We start from the raw sequence: 26,258 nt of genomic DNA, 5'->3' as shown, positions 1-26,258 counted from the left end.
CCCGCGTCCCAGCATTCAAATAAAATGTATTTTAAGACGATTTTCTATAAATATTATTTTTTTAAAACATAATCCAACGAAAACAAACTTTTATCTATTCCTGTAAAATCCTAAAGTGTTCATGTACTAAGGAATATCTCAATTACTATATAGTTTAAACAATCCATGTCATGGTGTATAAGATTTATTAATGCAAACCACATAGCAACCATGTTCGAACTAAAGAATTTGATGATGAGTAGTAATATGCTGATTCAAAAAAAAAAACTATACTCAACCAGAAAAGTAAAAACAGAATATTTTATATAAAACCAATTCTCATGGGCAACATTTGAACGACCAGTAAACAAAAGAAATTGGTTGTCTCCTCGAGCTTCCAAACACATTATATTGCCTTTAGGCAAGTATATTACTCTATTTAAAATATTTCTAATTCCAGAAAAATCCATCAGCATGAATAAAAGAAAGCAAACGAATAACTGATTTCAGGGATTGTCTATTTACAATTTAGTATAATATTCACATCATAAATTCGTGTATAGAGCATCAATATCAATCGTAATATATGACCGAATTACGAGGGGATCCCTCACCCATATGAACCAAACATGGAGGAGTTGGAATTAACTATGGGAATCATAATTCAGAAATCCATGGAAGAACTAGAAGTGTATATACAACAGGCAGTATTTAAGACACCGCCTGCAGCAGAGACAGAAAGAAGGTGCAACTGTGGACCTGGAAGCAGAGACCAGCTTAGAGACGTAAACAGGAATACAGTTCTTGAAGACTGGCATACAGAGGTTGAGCAGCCTTTGGTCTGTCCACCATTCCCAGTAGAATGTCAGATGTGGTGAGGTAAGGATCACCATAAAAGCGCAAGTTGGCATCCATCCTTGTTGCTACCATATTTCCTTCCAAAGACACTCCCACAAAAGCACCTACGTTTGGAAACATTCCTTTTGGTTAGCTATTATACTCAAACGTCATCTAAAACGGACATTAATAATGGAAAATAACATAAGAACAAAGATAAAAACAATGTAGTAGGCACAAGCAAACAGTCATAAATTATGTGCCAGACAAAGCAGTCGTTACAGCGAATTTAAGTCATCCAAGGAAGAAAACCAAGCTACCAAACACTCCACTGAACATCTTATATCACTTGATGTACAACTTTGACTTTCCACAGCACAGTACTCAAGTTCATATCATAAAACAACACCGTCCCAAAGACCTTATGCTCCTGCAGCTGCACTTTCTAATGCTTTGCTCGAGCTTTTCGGTCATCCCTTCATAGGTAGCTCTTTTCAAATCACTTTGCAACCAAAGCACTTAAGTAATCAAAGGGAGAAACCAAGCTACTTAATACTCCACGGAACATCTTATGTGACTTGACCTGCAACTTAGACTTTCCACAGTACTCAAGTTCTTATCATAACACAACGCCAACCCAAAGACCTTATGCTCCTGCAGCTATACTTTCTAATGCATTGCTCAGTCTTTTTGGTTATCCCTCCATATGTAGCTCTTTCCAAGTCACTTTGCAACCAAAGCACTTCAGATACCCTCCCCTTAAAAGTGAGGGAAAATAAAGCCACTAAAGTGCACCAACCAAGCATTCCATACACTATTCAATGTGAGATTAAGACACCACATAATACCCAAGTCCTTATTAAACAATACAAAGATTTAGCATGTATAAAATTGACAAATTATTGACACTATAATGTTAGGCAATAAAGACAAACACCCGAACAAGTGCCTTCAATCCACTTTACGTCTTTACCAAGTGACAAATGACAGCAACGCCATATTCTTTAGGGCAACTAAATGCATGAGGCTCAAACAAAGTCAAGGGAAGGTACTTTTATGCAGCCTTACCCTCACAATTGGAGAAAACTGTTTTCAAAAGTTGAACTCAGGAACTCTACTATGGATCAAAACACAAGGTAGCAACAACCTTGCGACAAGGTTTGCCTTTAGCAACACTTCCACTAAACAAAAATGGGACTTGTATGCAGTCATCTACCACACATTTTTTAGCATGCTTAAAAATAGATATCTAGGTTTGCGCATTAAGAACATTATGAAGATTATTGCTTATTCCATGACCTTGACAAAATATTAGACCAGATGTTGAAACAATTTAATTTGAAAGCAATAGTTTGGATACTAACATGATCACTAATGACACATATATATGCCCAAGCATAAAAAGAAATTAAAAGAAATATTTGGCATTTAACATACAAAGATCCACTGACATTAAGGAAAAAAAAACACCAAAATTACCTTTACTGCAGCTGTAAGTGTAACACATGCCAGTGCCTCTGTCACCAGCCCGAATATCTGCTTCAAGCACTCTCCCAACAGGCCCTGCTGCGGCACTACAACCAGCACCAAGAGAAAAATGCATGCGACTGCAGAATGTCTTCACAGCTTTCATATCACGAAGAACAACTATAAAATCCATAAGTTCACCACCAATCTGAGAATATAGGATGAGCAGATATAGTCCATCAGTTAGAAATTAATTCCTGACTAAGTCAACTTAGTCATGTATGACCAAAGAGGATTTTTCTATTCTCTATTGATTACATACCTATAATAAGGATAGTATTTAATGAAGTGATGGCTCAGAAATGGTCATTAACGATCTAAAAGTACCACTACAACAAAACCTTATCCCACTATTTGAAGTTGGCTATACTAGCAACTCAAGAGTATTTCATATAAATAAGTCACAGACAGAATAATCACGTCAATCAATATTTGGAGGAAATTCTAAGCACGAACAAATTTCAAAACGGCTCCCCCTCTATTTGTTATATTATTTGTTTCTGCCAAATCATATCAGGGAACATGTTAGGGATGGAGAGTTTAGGAGTGAAGGAATAAAACATTAAATGCCCAACTGCCTTAACTGCCTTAGCAGTTAGGAAGAGCGGGGTTATTGGTTGTATAAATAGCAAATAATCAATTGTAGTGGGGGGTCGATTGTTTGATTGTAGTCTAACAGGGTTTTGTCATCATGAAGAGGGAGGTTAGACTCTCTAGAAGGAGGTTATGCTCCCAAACCCAGTCCTTGTAAAGAGATTCGTTTACTGTGAATAATGGCAAAACTCATTCTTTCATTTTTGTTTCTATCTTTTGAGTGTTTTCTTGTTAGGTTCCAAACCCAGGAACCTAACAGAACATAACCATAGTTTCAATCTACAAAAAAAACAAACCCATATATAAGCTCCATACCTGAGCACCCCATCCCAAACCCAGGGAGAATATAGCTGATGGTGCAGACCAAGATCCATCTGATCTTCGAGAGACAACCAAACCAGTACCCAGTTTGTAAGAGACGAGTGCACCAGCTTTGGCGACTGTTAAAATAGCTAAGCCTTTGGCACTTTTAAGAACCGTTAAAGGGATCGACTTTTCAGGATTGGATTTGGCCACCTGCCAACAAAAAGTATTTCACATGAGATAAAACCAGCAAGGTTCATATTCTGAAAAATCTTAACAAGATACTTAATGGATATATTAGTAAAGCAATACTAATCAGACCCTTTTGCACTGAAAAATTCTTCAGTGAAATTACAACAAATGAAACTAACCTGGCAGTAGTTTCTTAATGTATTAGATGCTTTATATATCTCATGCTCCATAGATAAACCAACAGGAAGATTAATCCATCCTCTAGCACAAGTCCAGTCCATGACATCATGCTTGGCTACCTGCACAGCATTGCTTATGGTGTTGATAAGAACCCCCTGCAAAGGATCAAGCCGATCATAGCAGGCATCACAAACCCTTTGAGGATTCCTTTCCCTGAACCCAACAGGCAATAAACACCGCCCCTTGGTACATATTCGACAGAAAATCCCTCCACAAAACCGGCAATGATGTCTACCACGAGTAAGTGCAGTAAATGGAGCATCACACTGCATACAAACATTAGTGGAACTATCAGGAATCCAATCCGGCGGTTCAGCTTCCAAAACCTCTTTGTATGAATTATAATCACTCCCATTGGGCAGACAGAGCGGTGGTGCACTAGGCGTGTAAACCGAAGAGTCAAGGAGGACATCCCCATTCTTTCCAGAGCCGAAAAATGATACATTTGAACTTGGGAGTTGCTGGTTTGCAGTGACCCTCGGACTTGGACCCTTGTTCCGTCCAGTCAAAATAGCAAAGATCCCAGAAAGCACATTCTTTAAGTTCACCTCCGGTGGCGTTTTAGAGGGTACAAAACCACGAGCATCATCACCTGATTCATAACCTCCGTCAAACAGATCATCATCCTCAGAGGGGAACTGATATAACACCTCTTTGTCAGAGAACGTTGAGCCTAATTGGCCACACGTGGTTTCAGGCTTAGGTTCAATCCATACGGATTCGCCGTGATGATTCATCGCACCGTAGCCCAGAGAGGTAGTGTTTTCCTTATCTAGCTTAGAAAGTGAAGAATAAGTAACTCTAGCATCAGAGGCTCCCATTCACCCAACAAAACAACCCTGCGTCTACTTAAATATAGCAATGCAAAACTGCAATAGAAAGTCCCAAAGTAACACACTTTATTGAAGAGGAAGTGATAGAGAATCAGTTAAGGCAAACAACTTCAAGGAAATTGAACAGCGACAACAAACATCAAATAAGTATCGTATTGCACGCACAAAAACAAATAATTCAAAGAACATACTAAAGTTCGTCAATAAAAATAAGCGCGAGGGATGCGAAATTAGGGTTTTGATGCATAAGAAAGATAACCAAGAGCGATCGAGGAGGAAGTAGGAAAATTACATGATAATAAAATAACAATAATATTAATAATAGTAATAACCTTTTTCGCTGGAAACTTTGGAATCGCCGATAAACCTAACTGAAGAGAAGAGGATAAAAGCCGAGTTTAAACCAAGAGAATAGGCACTTCAATCGGGAAGGAAGCTACACATTGTTTTAGTATTGTAAATTGGACGACGTCGTTGAAACGGAAAGACAGGTATACTTGCGTGAGGCATAAACCACCCATGTAATTAATTTCGTTTGGGTTTGGTTTATACACTTGAAATCAATTTTGAGATTGTAATTTTTTTTCTACAAATATTGAGATATGATTCGAAATGGTTTATATAAATCTTAATAGTATTAATTATGTATTCATTCATAATTAAATTAATGTATAAAATTGTAGTATTCAGATATTTTAATTCTTTTTTTGATAAAAAATCATATTTAATAATGATATAATAGTAAATTGACTTGTATAAGGTTCAGTTGGATACGCTGTGACATTTACTCCTAATACATTTGAGTGCTATCAGTTTATCTCAATAAAAAATATAATAATTTGATATTATCATCAAATATAAAAAAAAATTGAAAAAATAAATCATAGAGTTCGATTGAAACATGAAAAATAAAAAATATTTATACTTCATCAATTGAACTGGTTAATTTTATCAACCCATTTATAGCTTATAAAAAAGAATAACCAACTGTGTACTCAAAGAATAACCCATTTATAGCTTATAATAATATGGAGTATAACATGAATATGTATATATAAATTAAAAATAGAATAAAATGAAATGAGTGAATTTTTTTAGAGCAAAAAAAACGAACTTTCAATTTAAACAATACTTACTGTTTACCATAAACCTGTATAAAGAGAATACAAAATCAAGTTTACTTGTGATCAAGATCAAGCTTCAAAGTCTACTGTAACACCTATTTTTTAACTTATTAAAAACAGTTACAAAGATGAACTTAGACTATTTACAAACATGATTTTACATTAAAAGACAAGTTTGATTGCTCTTTGTTATATTCAAAACATAATTCAAGAATAAATTAATTTTGTTTATGTCATGTTTTAAATAATCAGAGAAAGAAGAAAAAGGAAGTCATTTTCAAACCATCCAAGGTAATTCTTAAGTTCACTTCTTTTTCCTACTCTTAACCTAGACAATTAAAAAGCCCAACAACACAATACTCCAAACTTTTTTTATATTACTCTGTGACATATATCATAAATTAGGTTAAAATTTTTTATCAGAATTGAAATTTAATTACCACTCATCTATTATTTCACGTATTTATATTTACAAAAACAAAAATAGGTATTTACGATATATATTATCATGATCATTATAAGAAAAAAAAACATGGAATGTAAATATAGAAATAAACTATATAAAGGAGTTATCATATAATAATATAATAGAAATTTTACAAAATAACCATAAAATTTAAAATTTTATAAAGTTCTTATATTACTACAAAATTATGTATACAGTCGTACGATTATTACAAAACTAGAGTTGTGGCAGTACGCTTCACACAAAGTTATAAACAATAGTATGACTAAATGGTCATAATCTAAATAGCAAGGTTCTCGCCATCCAACTCCTCCTCCAACGAACACTTATCCCCATGTGCTCACACCCAACAGGTGATCATCACAAAGAAAAATTACCAACGAAAAACATAAAAAGAAAACAAAAAGGGTAAGCTGGAGTAATTTAATTAATCATTCAATTAAAATGAGTATAAACAAACATGCAACATACGAGCATATCAAGCATACCAAGATAACCATAAAATACATGTTATGACTGAACAAATGACTTGATCATCCGGATTGTATGAATATGTAGCTTGAGGTCGTTCATGCACTCGGGTGATGTAGTAACTGGAAAACCATCAACTGCCACCCGAGGTTAGTCTGTTATAACTCACCCAATAACCCATGGGCTAGGACCTACTGTCATTCTCACACAATGCACTACTCATCTCTACTTGAGAATTGGTAACCATCATAATTTCAAAATGAACTTCGTGGATTTTGCTGTCCGTACTCATACTTTACCACTTTGATAACCAGCACTATGACATCCCTCCTTGGAATTCTCTTTCATACCAATAGGAACATCATACCTTATTTGAACATCAATATAATTTCTAATACATAGTAGATCAATGCAATTATAACAAGCAATCAGAACCAAACAGTGAAATCAACATTTAAAGTCTAAATAATTTTTCGTAAAAGAAGAACGAACGACAACAACACAACCCCGAAGTACAACCGAACGAAAACTCACCAACTATGACAAAACCGAACATCATTACAAGAATGTGTATCAGTACAAGGCCGAACGCTAGCACTAAACAAAATACTAATATAAGACCGAGCGTTATGACATAAGACAAACATCTACAACTTAGTTCGAACACTAAAGATCGATATTGAATACCATTCATAAAACCTAACACTACTGAGAGACCGAGCGTTACAACAATATGACCAAACTGTATACAAGAACTACTATCCAATCATAATCGAATATTCATGAACATGTAAAGCCCATGAGAAGTTGAACACCTATAACTTAGACCGAACGCAATTAAGCCGAATACAAGTACAAGGTCAAGCACTAGTATAAGAACAAGTGCTTAATAAAAGACCAAACACTAGTGTGAGAACGAACGCGATAGATAAACCGTATACTAGTATGAAAACGAACGTTATGACAAAACCGAATACCAAACCAAATACCTGACCTGACCGAGTATTTCAACAACGAACGCTCAACTTTCTGCATAATTATGCAGACTTCTACAGAATGAAATACATATTAGAATTTACTAAAAATAAATATTTTTTTCTCAACCAAGAATTCATCCCAAGATCGGCATAATCTACAACTTAACAATCACAACATTTAACATGTCAAACAACAACGTCAATCACCCAAACAATCAATTTCACTCACATGCAAAACCAACAAACAACGTTTTCATACATCACCAACCAAACAATTAAATTAACTAGTTTCTCTTATCTCTTAACCAAATCGAAAGACTTCTATCCTTCCAGAATTTTGATCACTTCGAAAAAATCCTAAGGACACCTATAACTCACTGATTGGTGAGAAGAGACCGACCAAAGTACCAAAGAGGAAGTTAGAAAGAGAAATAAAAGGTTGATGAACACATGCAAACAACAAAGTTTACTTGCATGTGGCATAAATTACATAAATTCAAACTTACGAGTTCTAAACAAGAGTCTGATCGGTAGAAATAGAAGTCCTGGACACCACAATTTCAGAGACACAGTCTGATTGTAGAATAGATGAAATGAGATGAAAGAAATATAGATTATTAATAAAATTATTTATCATTTATCTTTTTAAATTAAAATTTGTAAACTAATTTATTTTCTTAAATTAAATGAATTATCTATAATAAAAAAATAAACATACGTGCCCACATATATTTTTCTCTAGTTATATAATATTATGTGAATAGATATCAAATAAACTAAGTTGCGATTTTATCACTTGGTATTTTGTTTCTATTATTTTGTTTTTTTCTTTTCTTTTTCTTTTTTAAGTCAAATGTTATACTAAACGAACATTTTTTTTAAGTAGAGTTGTCATGGACCAAAAGTTTAAAATTATGTTTTTATTATTGTCCTTGTTTTATAAAATATTTTGACTTTACGTGACAATGAGACATATATATATTATTTATTTATATTAATTTTAATAATTGTTTTAAAGTTTATCACACATTATTATAAAAAAAATTATAAATGTCATCGTAGTATTTATTTAAAAGTGTTTTATTTGAAAACCTTATATATCTTTGATGAGATTTTTTGCACAGACATAAAATATGTTTTACCATTTGTTTTTATATTTTATATTACCTATTAGAAAGAAACTGAGTAGAAGATGAAACAAAAATGTCTATTAATATGAATTATGGTGATTTTTTATGATCTTAAACATCTTCCAATATGTTATTTTTATCTTTCTTGTTTCATGTAACACGTGATAAAATATATAAGTGTTTATGATATGTATGTTAAGTTTGACAATAATTGCATTTGATATTATAGGTCTACGCAATCGCATTGCCACGTTGCACAGACGATAATGATTGAAATAGAAAACTATTTTCAACCCTTCATCCACCACAATTACAATGTGATCAACCATTTACTTTTCTAATCTTCAAACGTGTCAAACAAATTAACTTTTATTTTATATTATTAGGATTTTTATCTTACTTTTCGAATATTATATATTTTATTTTTCACTTTTGTTTTATATTCAGGTGAGTGCGCCCATGTGGATTCATAACTCAACTTTGAACATTTCTAAGAAGCAATTTCCTAATTTCACGTGATCACAACTTCTTTTAGAATATTCCTAAATTCTTAGGAAACCTAATCATTCAATATTGCCAAAACTTGACTAACGATTAAAAGAATAATATATTTTTACTATCTTTTATCGAATAGTTATAAATTTTTTTTCACAGCACTAAATATAATATAATATTCAAAATTAATATTAAAACTTTCATTAGTACTACATATAACATAAAAAAAATCTAACCACTCTCAGTTAAGTCATCTATCAAACTTCTTCAAATGCATTTGACTAATAAAGAAATTGATTATCTAAGAATATTGATCAGAAATTCATTTAAGATATACATAAAATATATTTGATTAAAAATGCAAATATAAGGAAACTTTTCTTCTTAACAGTCCAAATATATAATAAATAATCTTAATATTGAAAAAATATTTGTTAATAACAAAAATATTATTAAAATAGAAACAAGCGTATTTTGTTACCAAGAAAACAGTTATTATAAACATGAGAAATAGCTAGCGTCACAATAGCCACAGCCTTTGAAAATTAAATTAATAAAAAGAATATAATCAATTAAAATCAAAGTTTATCTGAATATTTTTAATTGTTCCTTCTTCTATTGAATTTAAATTTTAAATTCAAAATTAATAACTAAACTAAATCAATTACTTATTATTTATACTTTATAGATTATTTTTATATCCATATTTAATGTACATATTTTTACCAATTTAATTTTTATTGATAAAAATTATTATATTATTTTATCTTTTAAATTTTATAACTTAGTTAATTAGCTATAATAAAAAAATTTATAATACAATTATAATATTTTATTTTATTCGTATTCTTATGATAAAAATTAAATTTTTTATTAGCATAATAAAAACGATACAAATATACAGTGTTTCCAGTAATAGATTTAAAGTTAGTTAGTGAAAGTTTTGTAATAGCATATTTAAATTTGCAAAATATAATAACAAATTATATCATTATTATTTGTAATTATGAGATTCCGTAGTTTTTATTTATAAAAAAAAAGTTGAAATCATGAATACGATAGTAATCATTAAAAACAATAATATATCTCTTTTGTTAAATAAATCTTCATTGCAAAATATATAATACTTTTCTGTATGTAAATAACAATTTTATGGTAACAAGTAAATTAACTCATAGAATATTAATTTTATTGATTTAAATTTGATGTGAAATTACTTGGATAAATCTTACCAAGAAATTCAAACTAAACATAATGACGACCATATATAAACAATTACCTTAACGTGATCATAATAAAGAAGGTAAAAGTTATAAATAAAGAAATAATTATATAAAATTGATATGAATTATATTATTAGTGTTGATAAAAAAATTCGTGGATATAGGAAATAATTGAAATGAAAATTATTATTAAAAATAATATATTTAATGGTAGAAAAAGATTTACAGAAAATTTAAAAAATAAAGATGGGATAAGGTAAGGGAAAAAGAGAAGACATAATAAAAGGAACATTATTGTATTGCCGTCCTGTAGAATGATTAAACTTGTAAATTCATTTTCTCTTGCACCTTCTCGATCAACCCTGTATCCATCACCAACTAATTTCAGACGCCACGTTTCACATCTACTTCAATAACAATAATAGTAATAATAATATAAAATCTTCTCAATAATAATAATATAAAATCTTCTCAATAATAATAATATAAAATCTTCTCAATAATAATAATATAAAATCTTCAATTTCAGTGATTAATTACTTTTGCATTGGACATTTCTTATGTGAATGAATAATTACGAAGAATAATAATTTCACACACACCTATCCAGATATACGCGTCTCCGAATTTTAATGTGTGGACGGAGAATTCACACATCAAATATGGATTTATTTATTTAAATTTGTCGTTGTGGTTTTGATTTGTTCTTTGGATCTCAGCCTTCATATTCACTCTCTCCCTTTCATAGCCAAAGAAATCAATGAGACTTTTTAAATCAAAATTAAAACTATATATTCATTTTTTTATAAAAATTAAATTCAATCAATAATTAGCAGTTCTTGTTTCTGCACCCGTGGTTCTAACCTTTTTTCTCGAACCTCCCAAATCTTCTTTCCTCTCTTCAATTTTCGCCGCTTTTCTCTGCTTGATCTTCTCATTTTTTTTGTTCCTGAAAAGATTCCGTTTTCAGAATACTCATATGCTGTTCCTCCTGGGTGACTGCACCAACATCAACGCGTATTGGTTTGAAAAAGTTTCTGATTTTTGTTAGTGGGGTGGCGATTTTTGGATCTGGATGTGTGGAAGATGCAGTGAGGAATAGTGGGTTGTTGTTGATTTAAGGCAGAGAGGGAGATGGAGAGAGGTCAAGGCAGTGATGGTGGTCGTGGGTGAAGCTGAAAGGATGGAGAGGGATCAATAATTTGGAATCAGTTTTGAGAAATAATGCTGTATTTGAAGCAGCCTAGAGTTCAGGATACCAGCTTGGATTTTTTGGTTGTGGGCGTTTTGCATTGTGTTGATTCTGAATTTTGGTGATTTGCGTGGCTCTTTGCATGCCATTAGGTGGTTTCCCTGAGCCGTAGGCTCGGGGGATCTGAGTGTTACAGAAAAAGTCATGGCATCGTCAGAGAATGAACCTTGTCACTCTCCTATCTTTAATCAAACCCGTCCTCCTCCTCCTTTCAATGTCTGTATACAGAAATTTAGGCTATATGAGACTCGATCGGTAATGTTCTCTTATTCCTCTTTCCACTGTTGTTTAGTTGGCCGTGTAAATTACATTGGGATTTCTTTGATTTTGTCATGTCATTAGCTTGTTCTGTGTTGTGGTAAATAAAAAATATTCTGTCTTTTGTGGATAATTTATTGGTCAAAAGTATAATATGTGCATTAGTTTCTTGTTGATATTCATATGTAGCTTTGTGTGTGGATGTATATACATAACACTTTTTAGCGCATTTATTACCTATTGATGGATAGTTTCTCAAAGCTGGCTACTTTTATTTGGATGAGTTGCTGGTGTTGCAGAGTCTATTGTGTTGTTCTTATATTTTAAATATTTAACTTCAGCATTTATTTTTGTATCACAGAACTTTTACATGATAGGAAGGGACAAGACCAGGACATATTGGAGAGTACTAAAGATTGACCGTCTAGATCCTTCTGAACTAAACTTGCGTGAAGATTCCACCACATATACAGAAAGTGAATGTTCCGATCTTTTGAGACGGATACATGAGGGTAACAAGTCAACAGGTGGACTTAAATTTGTTACAACTTGTTATGGAATTGTAGGTATGTAAATCCTATTGTCTTTTGTCTATCTGCCTTTTGACTAATTCTTTGTTATTATCTTGATATACTATTCTGGTTTTAGGGTTCATAAAATTTTTGGGACCTTACTACATGGTGCTTATCACAAAAAGAAGGCAAATTGGTGCAATCTGTGGTCATACAGTGTATGGTGTCTCTAAGAGTGAGATGATTCCATTGCCATATTCTTCAGTTGGGTCTAACATCAATGATAAAAATGAAAACAGGTTACAATCTTGCATTTAATATTATAGCTCAAGTGGGGCAATCCGTGATCATTTATATGCTATCAAATAAGCTCATCATGGAAAACCTGATTTGTTTAAGCCAAGTGATGCTAAGCATCTATTTTCAAATTACATATTTATATGAATATTTATCTGCTTCTTTTCATTTCAAATGCTGATATTTTCCAACTGTTTCCTTTAATTATGCAAAACAAGAAAAATTCTGTTGTTTTTTGTTTAAATTACTTTGTTTGTAATCGTCTTTCAGTTTATACCCTTTATCCAATTTTTAAATTATTTCACTTCTTTGTTTATTAGGATTTAAATTTAGTGGAAAATCTATTTTTTAAATTACATGATTAGGTCCCTTCTGTTTGACTCAAATATAAACGCTGCATGTTAAAGAAACTTTTCGAGGATAACCTAATTTTGATTAGATGTTGTTTGTGATCTTTTATTGTAATTTAGAAATGCTTTTGGTTGCCATTATTCGTTCCATCTTTGAATTTGAAAACAGATTGTTGACATTATGTAAAAATTTTGGTTGTTGAATATGCTTTGTTAGGTTCTTTTATTGATTATACTCGTTCATTGATTTTTTAGGTACAAGAGGCTCTTATGCATGGTCGACCTTACAAAGGACTTCTTTTTCAGTTACTCATATCACATCATGCATAGTCTTCAGAGGAACATGTGTGATAATGAGACAGGCCATTTTCTTTATGAGACCATGTTTGTTTGGAATGAGTTCTTAACAAGGGGGATTAGAAATCACCTCCGTAATACTATTTGGACAGTTGCACTAGTTTATGGCTTTTTTAAACAGGTAAAGATAAGTTACTATTTGGATACTGTATTCATTGATTCATTAATCTTGTTAAGTACCTGGTTCGTGCTTAATGCAAGCTATTTTGTCATCCTGATCTTTAATATCTGACATCTATTAGGATACACTCATGATATCCGGACGGGAGTTTATACTTACACTCATTGCAAGACGATCACGTCATTATGCTGGCACTAGGTTTGTAAATTCATCATATCTTATTTCCAGACTCATTAAATCCTTTGAATTATTCTCCCTTGTGATTATATGCTGTGTGGCATTCAATTGGGCATCCAGGTCTACAATTTGACTTTGTGCAAACTTAACTGGCAGTCGATTAAGTGCTTCCCCTGATAATTATATTCTTGTGCTGAGGATTTCATTTGTATACAGTTATACTCTTGGTTACTTTTTCATTAGTTTTAAGTTTTTTTAAATTCTAACTTTATCTTTGCAGTTTGGATTATAAATCAGTGTAGTATTGGGGATGATGTTGTATGGAATAATTTATCTTTCATGCTCTTATGGCGTTATGTGTCTCAATTTTTCATTTGTATAAAAGATGTTAAAATTAAGGTGCGTCTGTCCAAGTATTGCAGCGTCTGAGTGGGTTGGTCTTCGTGTAGGATTATTCTTGATTGTGACAGTGGAAGTTTCCTGAGGAAATTTGAACTTTGCACTGCTTGCTTTATATTTACAGTTTTTTTTGTTACCCACCACTGTAAGACCTGTTCTCCCAATACTCCACCTCAAGTCCATGGCATAGCCCAATTGTGACTTGCCAATAAAAAGAAAAGTGAGGTAGCAAACTAAACTAATGTTTTTAGCATATAAAATTTTTGCTAGCACCACAAATTTGATCGTCAGTAAAAGTATGACATGTGAGATTTTCTGAGATGGTAAGGAAATATAAATTAAAGAAAAGAGCAGAGTGCAAACAATAATATCTTAAGGAAATATAAATTAAAGAAAAGAGCTGAGTGCAAACAATAAAATCTTGAACTTTGAACAATCGATGGCATGCTAGGTGTTAGGATGGTTATGTTTTTGCAATAATCATGTGTTCATTTCTTGGCTTCACTTGTATGATTATTATGTCTAGGTATTTGAGGCGAGGTGTTAATGAGAAAGGCAGAGTAGCAAATGATGTTGAGACAGAACAAATGGTTTTTGAGGATGTTCCAGAAGGCTTTCCCATCCAAATAAGCTCTGTCATCCAGAACCGCGGTTCAATCCCCCTTTTCTGGTCACAGGAAACTTCAAAACTAAATATTAAACCAGATATTATATGTATGTTGTCCTCCGATTTAACCAATATTATGCCACTAGCAGACTTATCTTTCGCTTATATTCTCTTTGATGCGGAGTTCTGCATACGCTTGCTTATTAAGTCACCTATTTTTCTACAGTGTCAAAGAGGGATCAGAATTATCAAGCCACTAGACTTCACTTTGAAAACCTCGTCAAAAGATATGGGAATCCCATTATTATTTTGAATTTGATTAAGGTAATATTGTTTTTCTTATTTTTTGTTGGGAAATGAATTCATTCCCCATCCACCTCATTTATTACATGTCAACTTCTATACTCCCGTACATTAAATTTTCTTGTATATTGGTTGTGTGTTAACACAGATTGATGCTGTAATTAGCCATGTCTTGACTATTTAATTAGGATTAGAAGTTGCGCATTAGTTTAAATTGGACTATTTTGTTGGTATTTAGTATGGCATCACGAAACACTTAGCAAAACAATATCGTATTATTTTTAGTTTGTATTTTCAACTTTTCTTCTCCTTACCTAAATCTTATAATTAATGTATCGTTTCTGTAAGAAATGTAGTGAGTGACAAGGTTATTTTTTTATAAACGATCAGACCCATGAGAAGAAGCCTCGTGAGTCCATACTTCGGGCAGAGTTTGCTAATGCAATAGATATTATTAATAAGGATTTATCTGAGGAGAACAGGCTTAGGTTTCTTCATTGGGATCTGCACAAACATTTTCAGAGGTTAGTTTTTTTATTATATATTTTCATCCTTTTTTGCAAATTACTATGTATTTTTGGGATTATTCTGATTTACCTTATATTGCACTTCCAGCAAAGCTACAAATGTCTTGCAGCTTCTGGCCAAAGTGGCTGCATATGCATTGACATTAACAGGTTTTTTCTATTGCCAAGCAACACCGACATTGAGACTAGAAGAATCTCTAAATTGGCCAACTACAGAGTAAGTTTTTCTATGGTTTGAAATCTTCATTCACCAATTTCAATATATCTTTAAGTAAGAACAATGATAAAGCTTTGGGAAAGGATAAACCCAGCATATAGATCAGTTAATGCATGGACAGGAAATACCTGAAGTTCCTCCAGTCTTTTTTGTTTACTTAATGTAAAGTTTTGCGTGCAGCAATGTTAAGGCAACCTATTCACCTACTGGACTTGTCAATGATGATAACAAGGATGCTAACAATTTAGAAAGGAAACCAATTGAAGGAAACCATGATGTCATTGAAACTCATTCTACCAAACCTCCCAAGTTGCAGACGGGAGTTCTCAGGACCAACTGCATTGACTGTTTGGATCGCACAAATGTTGCACAATATGCATATGGGTTGGCTGCTCTTGGACACCAGCTCCATGCTGTGGGAGTTATTGACCACCCAAAAATTGATCTCGATGATCCTGTAGCTGATGATTTGATGGGTTTTTATGAGCGGATGGGTGATACTCTTGCTCATCAGTATGGTGGTTCAGCAGCGCACAATAAGGTGATTGCACTCTTCTGCTGCTTGTTGTAATTCCTTCAGTTTGCATATTCTAATGTAGCTTGGGAACAGATATATTTGCTCATCATTTTTCTTTCTTAATTACCTGGTTTAATATGATTTCTTTTTGATAAATATCATCATTGGGCTTAAATTTTGTGATACCAAGGTACCATCAAACTTCTATTTTTTTTACGGGGTGGGGTGAGTACATGTAGACCTCTCGATGTATTTTCTGATCAAAATTGTTTATGGGTTCATGGCTTTCTAATTATGTTGTTTGAGTGGGATGACATACAGCATCCTTTCTATTAGGTGTGTAAGTGAGCCAAAGTATTGGTGATCTGGTTGCGCTCAGCTTATTAGTTAATTTTTCAAACTAGTAGCGAACGTATGTAGATTTAAACAAACAAACTCAAACTTTTTCATTATGCTTAATTATTTGAGTTGAGCCAAAACTTTTAAAAGCTTCACATTAAGGGATAATGAGTAGCTCGTTTAGATATTTGTATGTTTTATTCAGTTGTTAGTATACTTGTTTCAAAGTTTAGATTCTATTAGCTAATATTGAATTACATTTGTGCAAAACTCTAGCTTCTTTTTTAATATATGAATAATTTTTTTGAGAATAAAGTTGATAGATTTTCTAATAATAGATTAGTATTAAAAAAATTTAGATGCTATATTATTGATAAGGTTGAAAAATATTTAGGAAATTTTTCATGACATTTGTAAATTAATTAAGTTATAAATGAGCTAAACAAGCCAAATTCAAACTTAATAATTTTCAGAAGACAAACTCAAACTTTTAATTAAACTTGATTGATCAAATGCGTCAAACTGGAGTCATTGATTTTTTTTCTACAAGTCAAGTTCAAGCTTCAAGAGCTCGCTCAACCCATTTACATCCCTACTTGTTATAATTTTATTTTTTATAAGTAGCTTTGCTAGCTTTTTTGTGGGTACTGTGAGAATGGACACTTCCTTTATTGATTCCATGCATTATTTATGGAGAACATTGACAAATATGGCGTTATGATTATCAGAAATTATCTAAAATAATATAGAAGATTAGAGTTGATATTTCTTTATTGACATTGTGTCCCTGATGGACTGGTAAATCTTTAGATGATTATTCATTTCCTGCCTGTGCTATTCTATTGACTAGGCTGTTAAATTGGTTGATTAACAATGGTCATAGAGGGTTTTCTCTCCTTTATATCTTCGCCATACATTGGTATCACATTGTTTCCTGACATGTTTCTGTGTAGATTTTCTCTGAGAGGAGGGGTCAGTGGAGAGCTGCTACACAGTCTCAAGAGTTTTTTAGGACTCTTCAACGCTATTACAGCAATGCATACATGGATGCTATGAAACAGAATGCAATTAATGTGTAAGTGCCACAGTCATGCATTTTCTTATTCTTTTACATGCCTAGAAGTTATATTATTTCTAGTTTTGGATTATAGCATGTATGCTATCTGGTTTGTTTGTTTTTCCTGTTCTGTCCCTGTCTCTCCATTTAATAGGGAAATTTTGTTTTGAAGAAGAGAGTTATTTTAAACGAGAAAATGAATATTTAGATTAGGAATCCTCCTCACATATTGCAAAAAGCAAAAGCAAATCAGGGAAAATCAGCAGACTTTTCCAATCCCTCTGCATGCCTTTCTGTCCTCTGGCATTGTAGCACCTTTTGTGATTTCTGTGGCAGCTTGCACTTTTTGTGATATATCATGCGTTTGTAAAGATATCTTCGTAATTTTCACTCTATCTCATCTTCTAATCATAAGTTGATCATTCTATATACTGGACGCAGATTTCTGGGGCATTTTCAGCCACAACAGGGTAAGCCTGCTCTATGGGAGTTGGATTCAGATCAACTCTATGATACAGCAAGACCTGGAGAGGATGATTCAAGGTATTTAAATGCAATTTATGCCATGGAATTCCACGTGATTCCTAAACTTGTATGAATTGGTCCTTGCTTGAAGATCTTGCATTAGGGTTTTATGAAACAGACACACTCTTGTGGACACTTTGATAAAACAATCTAAATTAAAAGTTGATTCAGAGATTAAAAGGACTAGGTTTAAATTGTTGCATTCATGAGATATTGGGAGTCAAGCACCGAACAAGGTGAAGAGATGGGGTACATAGCTAATAGAGGGATGATCTTTGCAATAATTAGCCAGGGGATCTGAAAGATAATTATTTGTTATTCAGAAAAGCTGAATTATCCCCTAACCTTTTACAACCTTATGTACCCATTTTTTAAACCCTAAGTTGTAACCAATCCTAAACCTTAGAATACTTTTAAGCCTAATTGTCTGAACTAAATGTAATGGTGATACATTTTAAAACTGTCTGTAGGCGTTTATCTCCTACCAAATTGGCCATAGGATAGCATATGGTGATTCTGATATTCTACTATTGAAGAAAAATGCATATTGTTGCAGGCCTTGCTGAAGGTTGATCAGTCAAATTCTAAACAATCATAATTTAAATATAAATCATTAAAACAAGGATCTAAAATATTCAAATTGACTAAAATGATTAGCCTAATAAACTAAAATGACAGAATAGATAAATTACAATATTCATTTGTCACAGATTCTGCACATGATTAGCTACACTTCAACAAACTGTCTGTATCATCAGAAAACTCCTCCAACTCCGGGGAAGCTACTCCAAACAGATAAAATTTATTAGAATAATTCCCTTGCAACACAATCTCTGAACTAGAAGTAAATGATGAAACGCTATGGTTCTAAATTTTGAATTTGAGAGGAAGAGGACTACAGGGGTTGAAGACAAGTTGCGGAAAAGTGCTGAGAGTAACGAAATCATTGATCTTCCATCTGAAGTCATCAATTACGTAGAAGATTGATGAAATTACATTTACTTTATGCTTCTCTCAACTAATATGCACTTTAGGTTTGCCCTAGTGACCAATTTGTTGGTATTTCATGATCATTTAGGTTTGCTGTGAATATAATAATAACTTGAAGCATGTGCATTGAAAATGCTAGTCTATGTAGCTAATATGGTAACTGTGAAATGGGTTTTTTAGGTCATTTTTTAAAAGATCCTTCTCAGATGGGAACATTCTTAATGAAAGTTCCACACCAATGTCAGCCCCAAATGCCAGCCACGTAAAATTCCAAAGCCAATACTTGTCAGATCGATTAGAAGATGGAGGCAAGGATCTTTGTGAATCATCACCCGAAATATCTTCTGCTGAGAATGACATCTCGTTTTCAAGGTTTGTGTCTTGTATTGACGTGAACTCAAGTGTAGTCTGTTTTAAGTTATACTATAGGAAATAGATAACCAGTATCCCATTTCATACAGTCTATCTTTTCTACCGTCTCTCATCTGCGTGATTGTAGAATTTTTGTCTTTGCAAAGCAAGACTTTCTGAATAAGAAATTTTATGTGATAAATATTTTCTAGAAGATGTGAAAATGTTGTTCTATTTTAGATTGTCCTATTTTTTCTTTAAGTTGTATTTTCAGTGTGTACATTTGTAATCTAAAATGTTCAATGAGCTCTTATTGTACTGATACAAATTGGAACTCGTGTTACCTGCTTGCATGATCGTGTGTTCCGCAATTTGCTTCTTCATTTTCTCCATTTGAGCCTGGATGTGTATAATGCACAATTCATTTTGTTTGTATAGGTACACTCCCACAATGCCTCGGAGACATCTCTTTGGAGACATGCAAAGAGAGCGTTGCGTTGAAAGTGATCATATTTGCTATTCTGACCACGGAGATTCCTTCAGCTGCTCCAACTTTGTTGATCTGGATTGGCTGTCTTCTTCAGCAAATTCATGTGAAGAAGAGCCATTTGAGAGGTAACACCTTTTATATAGGAGTTGTATTGTCTATGCAATTAATTGACTGTCTTGGTTATACCCGAAAATGATTTTGTTGAGTTTAAAGTAAGTTGATGTTGGTCGCAGATCATCAATCACTAACTCTCCAATTGCCGGAGTTTCTTCCGAAAATGTTGTCAATGGAATAATGGTAGGAGAAGCAACTGCCTCCACAAGTGATTGGGGGGCCTCCAGCCTAAAGGTAACTCCCTTTCTGATACAGCATAATATCATTCTTAGAATTTCAGCTGAAGATCACATTCAGCTCAACAAAATTTAGCCTAATAAGTTCTATTTAAGTCATTTCTAGCCGATGGGAGATTAAACATCACCTTTAGGGGTGCAATTAAGGCAGCTCCCAAAGAAGTCACAACTAAATAAGCTAGGGGTGCCAACAATTAAGAGGCAGTTTTTGAACAATCACATTCACAACTTCCTTATTCTTAAAGATTCATTGTACTTCAATACCAGGGAACAGGATGTAATTAATTTATTGAATCCTCTAATTGTACATTCTAGTTTTCATTCACATGATGCAGTATGTAGTTTTTTGGCATGAGTTTGGACCTCGTTGTTTTTGGTAGAAAAGTGTTTTAGGCTATTCTTGGACTACCAAGGGTAGCATCTGCAGGAGTTTTTATGTCAGTCCAAACTTCCAATAAGTGTATTTTTTTAAATTACTTGGTCTTTATTTCTGAATTCTGACACTAAGTTCTATGTAATATTTTCAGGGAAGAGGGCGAACTGAATCTGAGTTACCGTATGGTAATTCACAATCCAACACAGGAGAGGAATTTCCAGATACTTTTGTACAATGGGTGACTTATGGACAAACACTTTGCCATTGAACTTTCCACATGATATCTTGCACTAATATATAATTGACATTTTTTTTGCTTGGTCCAAACATGCTGATTAGAAGAGACTAGAGAGAAGGAACCGGATAAAGAACAGAACCAGGCATTTGGGTAGGCTTTTCTGTGTTTGTGGTGCTAATCTAAGAACAATCCTGAGGCCAGTCTCGGCATTGACATGCAGCATTAATTCTGTTGTCAAAATCTCGATCCAACCCTCAAGGCTTAGTAGAAAAAAAAATAGTGCATAGCAAGTGCTTGTAAAATTCTTCGGTCTTTTCCTTTTATTCTATTTTAAGTTGTTGCCTTCTTGGAGTTCTATATTTTCAATTTTCTTTGAGCAGTTATAGTAGGTGCACTTTTCTGTAAATATTATTACCCTGCTTGTGGGAGTTTTACTTTTAGAATTGTAGATAATTGATTCTTTTTAAGTAAACTTTGCTTGTTGTAAGGTGGTGGATTAAACATTGAAGAAGCGGAATAAGTGTTTATAACGAATTTTAGCGTGATATATTCTAAAACGTTCTTTTTATCAAGTTAAAAAAGGAAATAAATTGTTTAGCTGTTGTTATAAGTACTACAATGGTTGGTAGTTGTCGGCAATATGTTGCATTCTGTGCATGGCCCAATCAATCATAAAATATGATATCCAATAAAATCATTACCGCATCAAGGTAAATGGTTCTGCCTCAGTTGAAAACAAAATTGATTAACAATTAGGTCAATTTAATCCAATATGAATTGATTAGCTCATCATTATTCTTATTCTTCCCCATTCCAAAATATTTCACAACTCCATCACTTCATTTGCTTCCCTCGACAGGGAATGTCACTTTCTCAGATTCATATTCAGTTCGAAATTCCTCACACCTTATACTTTCTGCGATTGAACTTCCACTCAACCCTTTGAACAATCGATACTAACATCCGGGGCTGCAGCCGGGGCTGCAGGTTTCAAATTTGTGCCGAGTGAATTTTAGATATTAAAGACTAATATTAATTTCGGTTTTCCAAGTTTAATTTGTTTTCCTCTTAGCTTGGCTTCGTTTTTTTTTCTTTACAATTTTGATAGTCAGATTTATAAAATTTAGATAAAATGTAATGAAATATACTCCCCAGATGACCCTGCATTGTGAGTTTAGTAATGAACTATCATTTAACTTTTATTCACCTAACTCTTTAATAAATAATAAATACATTCACTTAACTTTTCACCTTAAATATATATTTATAAATAATAAATATATTCACTTAACTTCTACGTTAAATATATATTTATAAATTTTTAAATAGACCTTTTGTTAACAACCCGACCAAATAATTGTTAATAAACACATCTTCCCTTAAATTATTCAACATCATAATTAATTGCATCATTACTCAATCCATCAGACTCCACGACTGTATGGTCTTTATAATGGTTTGTTTGACCTTACAAACAATTGACCGATTCAATCTATGACTGATCAGAGACAGTGATACGATACAGTAGATAAACCACAAACTTCACAATTTTAGTTAGAGATAAAATAGTATAACTTAATATAAAGATTTTATGAAGAGGGTTGATCCGTTAACATTAGACATAAATTTTCGAGTGCAAGAAAATTCTAATTCTCTTTAGCGGTCTAAAGAAAAGCACAATACGCAATAAAAGTTTCTTTAAAACTCGCCCTTCGCACCCTGTAAACTAAAGAGAATAATAAATAGGGTCGTATTTTAGAACGTACCCACAATAGATTAATTTTTCAGACAGGACGATAAAACATGAGTAAACTACAATAGGTGTCCACTAATTGTAATTTAAGTATCGAGGGGAAAATTGTAAGATGTTGCTCCAACTGGTCTCATTCGTACAAATCCTTCAGAAAGAAAATTCGCATTCTACCCGGAAAAGAAATCAACTAAGAATGGGGAAGATGCGGGTAATGTGCTCCAATGGTACACTGTCTGCAGCATTTTTCTTCAAAGCTGGGTCATTAAATTCATTTCTCGGAAGGACAATGACTTGACCCCTGCCTTGGCTTTTCTCAATAACCCAACCACTGTTGGCTACTTGGTGCTCAAGAAATTTGTCCAAGGATAAACCTTCGATGTTAATAGCCTATGAAAGTTTAACAAAGAATCAATGATCATACATTTCAAAATAATATGAGAAACTAGGTTCCTGTCTGACTCGTACAGGTAAGTGGAATTAATAAAAGAATCCACAATACCAGTCAATGGTTTGACTCAATTGTTTCTGACAAACAGTGAGAAAAATGCAAATAACAAGTTGCCAAAGTTTCCAAGAACTATTTAACATCCAAAGAATAAATAGAGGATCATAGCGGACTTCAGAAATGTTGCATTCTTACGGTACGAGTCACATTAAACACCAGTTCAACAAGCAATTAGGGAATAAAAACAAGGATTTTGGGCTAACGACTTCTAGCTTAGCTAGAGACGAAACACTCTTCCACTATGCAATGAGACAATGCTTGAAATGGACAAAATAACAAACATACCTCAGCAAGAACAGTTCTAGGAATCTTTTGGTAAGTCAGGGAAAGGACATGGACTGCATATCCTTGAATTGCCTGCTCAAACCCTGCAATAAAATTCAAATTTAGCGTCTATATAAGCATTAATTAATAGGGAAAAACGAATCTTTTAAGCCTAGTCAATGTCAATGGCACACCATTAATCTGATCTCTAATAAGAATGAGGAAAAAAATGAAGCCTACGAGCTTAATCAGTGTCAACAAGGGGAAGCCTTCGTCAAGCCTAATGGTGTGCAGGTTTTGATGGGGGGAGGGGTGTTAGATTAGAAATAGGATGACAGACTTAATTAGGTTCGCTTAGCATAATAGAGATACCGAGGAGAAAATCAAAGTTAGTGGATTCCACCACCACTTTCCATTCTATTTCTCACATATTCATCTCAATATCTCTGATTTATTCACTATTCCTATTCAACTAAACACCTTTAATTTTCGTTTCATTTCTGACCAATTTCACTCACCTTTTTATCATCGTCTACTCAATTTTTCTCCTGTATCAAATGAACCCAAGGTGAAAATCCCAGTTGTTTCCCGAAAAAGCTATATTATCATCTATCATCTATATAAGACAGTGTAGCATAACATTACAAAGAGTGCATTATTTCAAAAAAGGGGAAGAGAAGACAACTATATAATATGTATGGCTAGTCCTATAATATAAGCTCAATTTCATGGCAAGGGGGATAATTAAGCTTTCAAATGGCAAGGTCTAATTAACCAGATAGAGCATGACGAAATAAAGCAGCAACGTATTTTTTTTTAGATTTGAAATCAATTGATTAAATTATTCAAAGTTCATCAGTCATTATATCTAATTACCATTTCATAAATTAAAAATATATAACAACCTGGCACAGCTTCAACTATATGGCGACTTTTAGCTGCTTCATCCCAGAACTGACGAAATCTTCCTGTCTGAAGAGGCATGTATTAATTTCTAATTTTAAATGCCTAATTAGTGCTAGAACAAATAACGCCAAAGCTTACCTCCAAATAATGAGACAGAACAATCAAAGTCTTGAACTGCTCCTCCATTTGCTAAGATTCATAAAAGAATAACACAAAGAAATAAATCAACAGCAGTAAGGTCCAAAAACAAGGAAAAGCATTGATAATGATATGATTAGGCTGAATGCTAAACTGGCATATAAAACCAAAACTTATAAATTTAAGGTTGAATTGGAACTTCAACGGACCTCCCATTCTCATTTTCTCTTTCAGTTCATTCATGGATTTGAACTAAACTATCCTATAACTTTTGGATTAGCTACACTGCCTTGACTGCTTTTCCTTTCTGTGGTTGAAGTTATACAACTAAAGAATTGGCAACTTGAAAACTAATCAAAAAGGATAATTGAGGAGTGTTTGGAAAATTTGCCGAATTGCTATCACATGTTCAAGAATGATTTCGGTTGGGAAGGAATTGGCAAAATCAATATTCTAATGCTTCGTCCCTGAAATGTGTATTGTCATCACTTGGGACAACTTGGCGTACTTTAATTATTGTCATAGCAAATCCCATAAAACATTATAAATTCAACCGAGTAAAATTCATAAAATGCAACAGATTGATCATTAACTAGAGTCACTAACTGATTCAAACCTCTATTTATTTGTGAGTGAAAGCAACACAAAATAAAAGAAAGAAAAGAATCATCATCTGCGAGAATCATACCACACGTTCTGGAATTAAAAAGAGACATAGGCTGAAATCTGGGGCCGGCATTGCCATAAGCGCCTGTTCAAAGATAAAAAGAAAATCGTTAACAAAATTTAAGCACGTGATGGCATTCACAATCCAACCAATAAGCCAACACAGAAAAAAAATAAGCACACCTTAACCAATATGCGGGCCACAATCTGGGAACTCATTTTTTCCGGTTCAAACTGCAGCAATCGATAATCAAACTATTACTAGCAACTAGCAACTCACAACTACTCAATTAACAAGTTTCATTGAGATGGAAAAAAGAGAAATACCTGGTAAAGGCGAAGAAGGCAGAGATTGGCGTCCAAGCTATATGTTTGAGATGAAACCTAGCAAGAGAGAGAAATTGTTATTGAGCATTGACATAGAAGTGCGTGGTTGGAAACCGAGGTTTTTGATTTAGGAAAAAGTGGAAGAGGAAGCAAATTGGATATAGAGAAAAGAGAGGGAGAAGGAACCTGATCGTTGACATAGTTTTCGAGATCTGGAAGAATATCGGGATTGTATCGATTGAAGGCCACAAGCTGCTCCACTGTGTATGCTACCTTCGTTGCCTCTCTTTCTCTTCCCATCTCTCTCCTATGCTCTGCAACTCAAACCCTACTTCTTTCTACCAAACCCTTCTCTTTTTATTAGAGACAAAGGAATCCTAATCCTAATTGTAAAAACCAGTGAAAACACAGTATTATTTGTATTCGCATTTTTTTAATATTTATAATATATTATATTATATTTTGAGTGATAGTATTTGTATTCATATTTTAGAATATCTAATATACTATTAATATTATAATAATTATTAAATATAAGTAAATTTTTAAAATGATATAAATATAAAAAATTTAATGATAATAAAGTAAGTTAAATATTTAAGTAAATTTAAATAATAATTATATAAATATATTATTTTTTAAGTGATACTATTATGTATATAAATATAATAAGTTTAATTGTCTTCCTTGTTCCTAGT

The 26,258-nt window shown here is 33.0% G+C and overlaps 3 protein-coding genes across 3 annotated transcripts; 1 reads left to right on the top strand and 2 right to left on the bottom strand.

The window, feature by feature from the left end:
• Positions 1-458: 458 nt before the first annotated feature.
• On the bottom strand, positions 459-4,994 carry LOC124828549 (RING/FYVE/PHD-type zinc finger family protein). Its single transcript, XM_047301874.2, has 5 exons — positions 4,838-4,994; positions 3,612-4,541; positions 3,253-3,453; positions 2,296-2,491; positions 459-941 (listed from the first exon to the last, which is right to left on the bottom strand). Exons 2-5 carry the CDS (start codon positions 4,491-4,493, stop codon positions 757-759), a joined length of 1,464 nt encoding a protein of 487 aa, XP_047157830.2. The 5' UTR covers positions 4,494-4,541; positions 4,838-4,994; the 3' UTR covers positions 459-756.
• A 6,142-nt stretch (positions 4,995-11,136) lies between these two features.
• On the top strand, positions 11,137-21,535 carry LOC124828548 (Phosphoinositide phosphatase family protein). Its single transcript, XM_047301873.2, has 16 exons — positions 11,137-11,898; positions 12,263-12,467; positions 12,550-12,712; positions 13,316-13,538; positions 13,660-13,736; positions 14,641-14,828; positions 14,948-15,045; positions 15,415-15,548; positions 15,640-15,768; positions 15,949-16,309; positions 17,578-17,699; positions 18,123-18,224; positions 19,377-19,568; positions 19,986-20,162; positions 20,271-20,385; positions 20,915-21,535. The coding sequence occupies exons 1-16, from the start codon at positions 11,788-11,790 to the stop codon at positions 21,029-21,031; spliced, it is 2,514 nt and encodes an 837-aa protein (XP_047157829.1). The 5' UTR covers positions 11,137-11,787; the 3' UTR covers positions 21,032-21,535.
• A 1,193-nt stretch (positions 21,536-22,728) lies between these two features.
• EIF3K (eukaryotic translation initiation factor 3K) lies at positions 22,729-25,934 on the bottom strand. Its single transcript, XM_047301872.2, has 8 exons — positions 25,747-25,934; positions 25,561-25,617; positions 25,417-25,467; positions 25,256-25,318; positions 24,568-24,618; positions 24,429-24,495; positions 23,545-23,627; positions 22,729-23,141 (listed from the first exon to the last, which is right to left on the bottom strand). The coding sequence occupies exons 1-8, from the start codon at positions 25,858-25,860 to the stop codon at positions 22,938-22,940; spliced, it is 690 nt and encodes a 229-aa protein (XP_047157828.1). The 5' UTR covers positions 25,861-25,934; the 3' UTR covers positions 22,729-22,937.
• Positions 25,935-26,258: the final 324 nt, after the last annotated feature.

The sequence above is a fragment of the Vigna umbellata genome, chromosome 1, assembly GCF_029865625.1.
Source record: "Vigna umbellata cultivar VRB3 chromosome 1, Vumbellata_1.0, whole genome shotgun sequence".
In the NCBI taxonomy this organism is placed as follows: domain Eukaryota; kingdom Viridiplantae; phylum Streptophyta; class Magnoliopsida; order Fabales; family Fabaceae; genus Vigna; species Vigna umbellata.
The sequence above is the reverse complement of the archived record's forward strand: the minus strand, read 5'-3'. Positions and strand labels throughout refer to the sequence as shown.

Coding starts and splice junctions, on each gene's coding strand:
- LOC124828549 (XM_047301874.2), bottom strand. CDS start 4,493: ATGGGAGCCTCTGATGCTAGAGTTACTTATTCTTCACTTTCTAAGCTA. Junction 3,454..3,611: donor CATTAAGAAACTACTGCCAG/GTTAGTTTCATT, acceptor TTTTGTTGGCAG/GTGGCCAAATCCAATCCTGA. Junction 942..2,295: donor CACTTACAGCTGCAGTAAAG/GTAATTTTGGTG, acceptor TTCCAAACGTAG/GTGCTTTTGTGGGAGTGTCT.
- LOC124828548 (XM_047301873.2), top strand. CDS start 11,788: ATGGCATCGTCAGAGAATGAACCTTGTCACTCTCCTATCTTTAATCAA. Junction 14,829..14,947: donor TATTAAACCAGATATTATAT/GTATGTTGTCCT, acceptor ATTTTTCTACAG/TGTCAAAGAGGGATCAGAAT. Junction 15,046..15,414: donor TTATTTTGAATTTGATTAAG/GTAATATTGTTT, acceptor ATAAACGATCAG/ACCCATGAGAAGAAGCCTCG.
- EIF3K (XM_047301872.2), bottom strand. CDS start 25,860: ATGGGAAGAGAAAGAGAGGCAACGAAGGTAGCATACACAGTGGAGCAG. Junction 25,618..25,746: donor AAAACTATGTCAACGATCAG/GTTCCTTCTCCC, acceptor CTCTCTTGCTAG/GTTTCATCTCAAACATATAG. Junction 24,619..25,255: donor TTTTAATTCCAGAACGTGTG/GTATGATTCTCG, acceptor TATGAATCTTAG/CAAATGGAGGAGCAGTTCAA.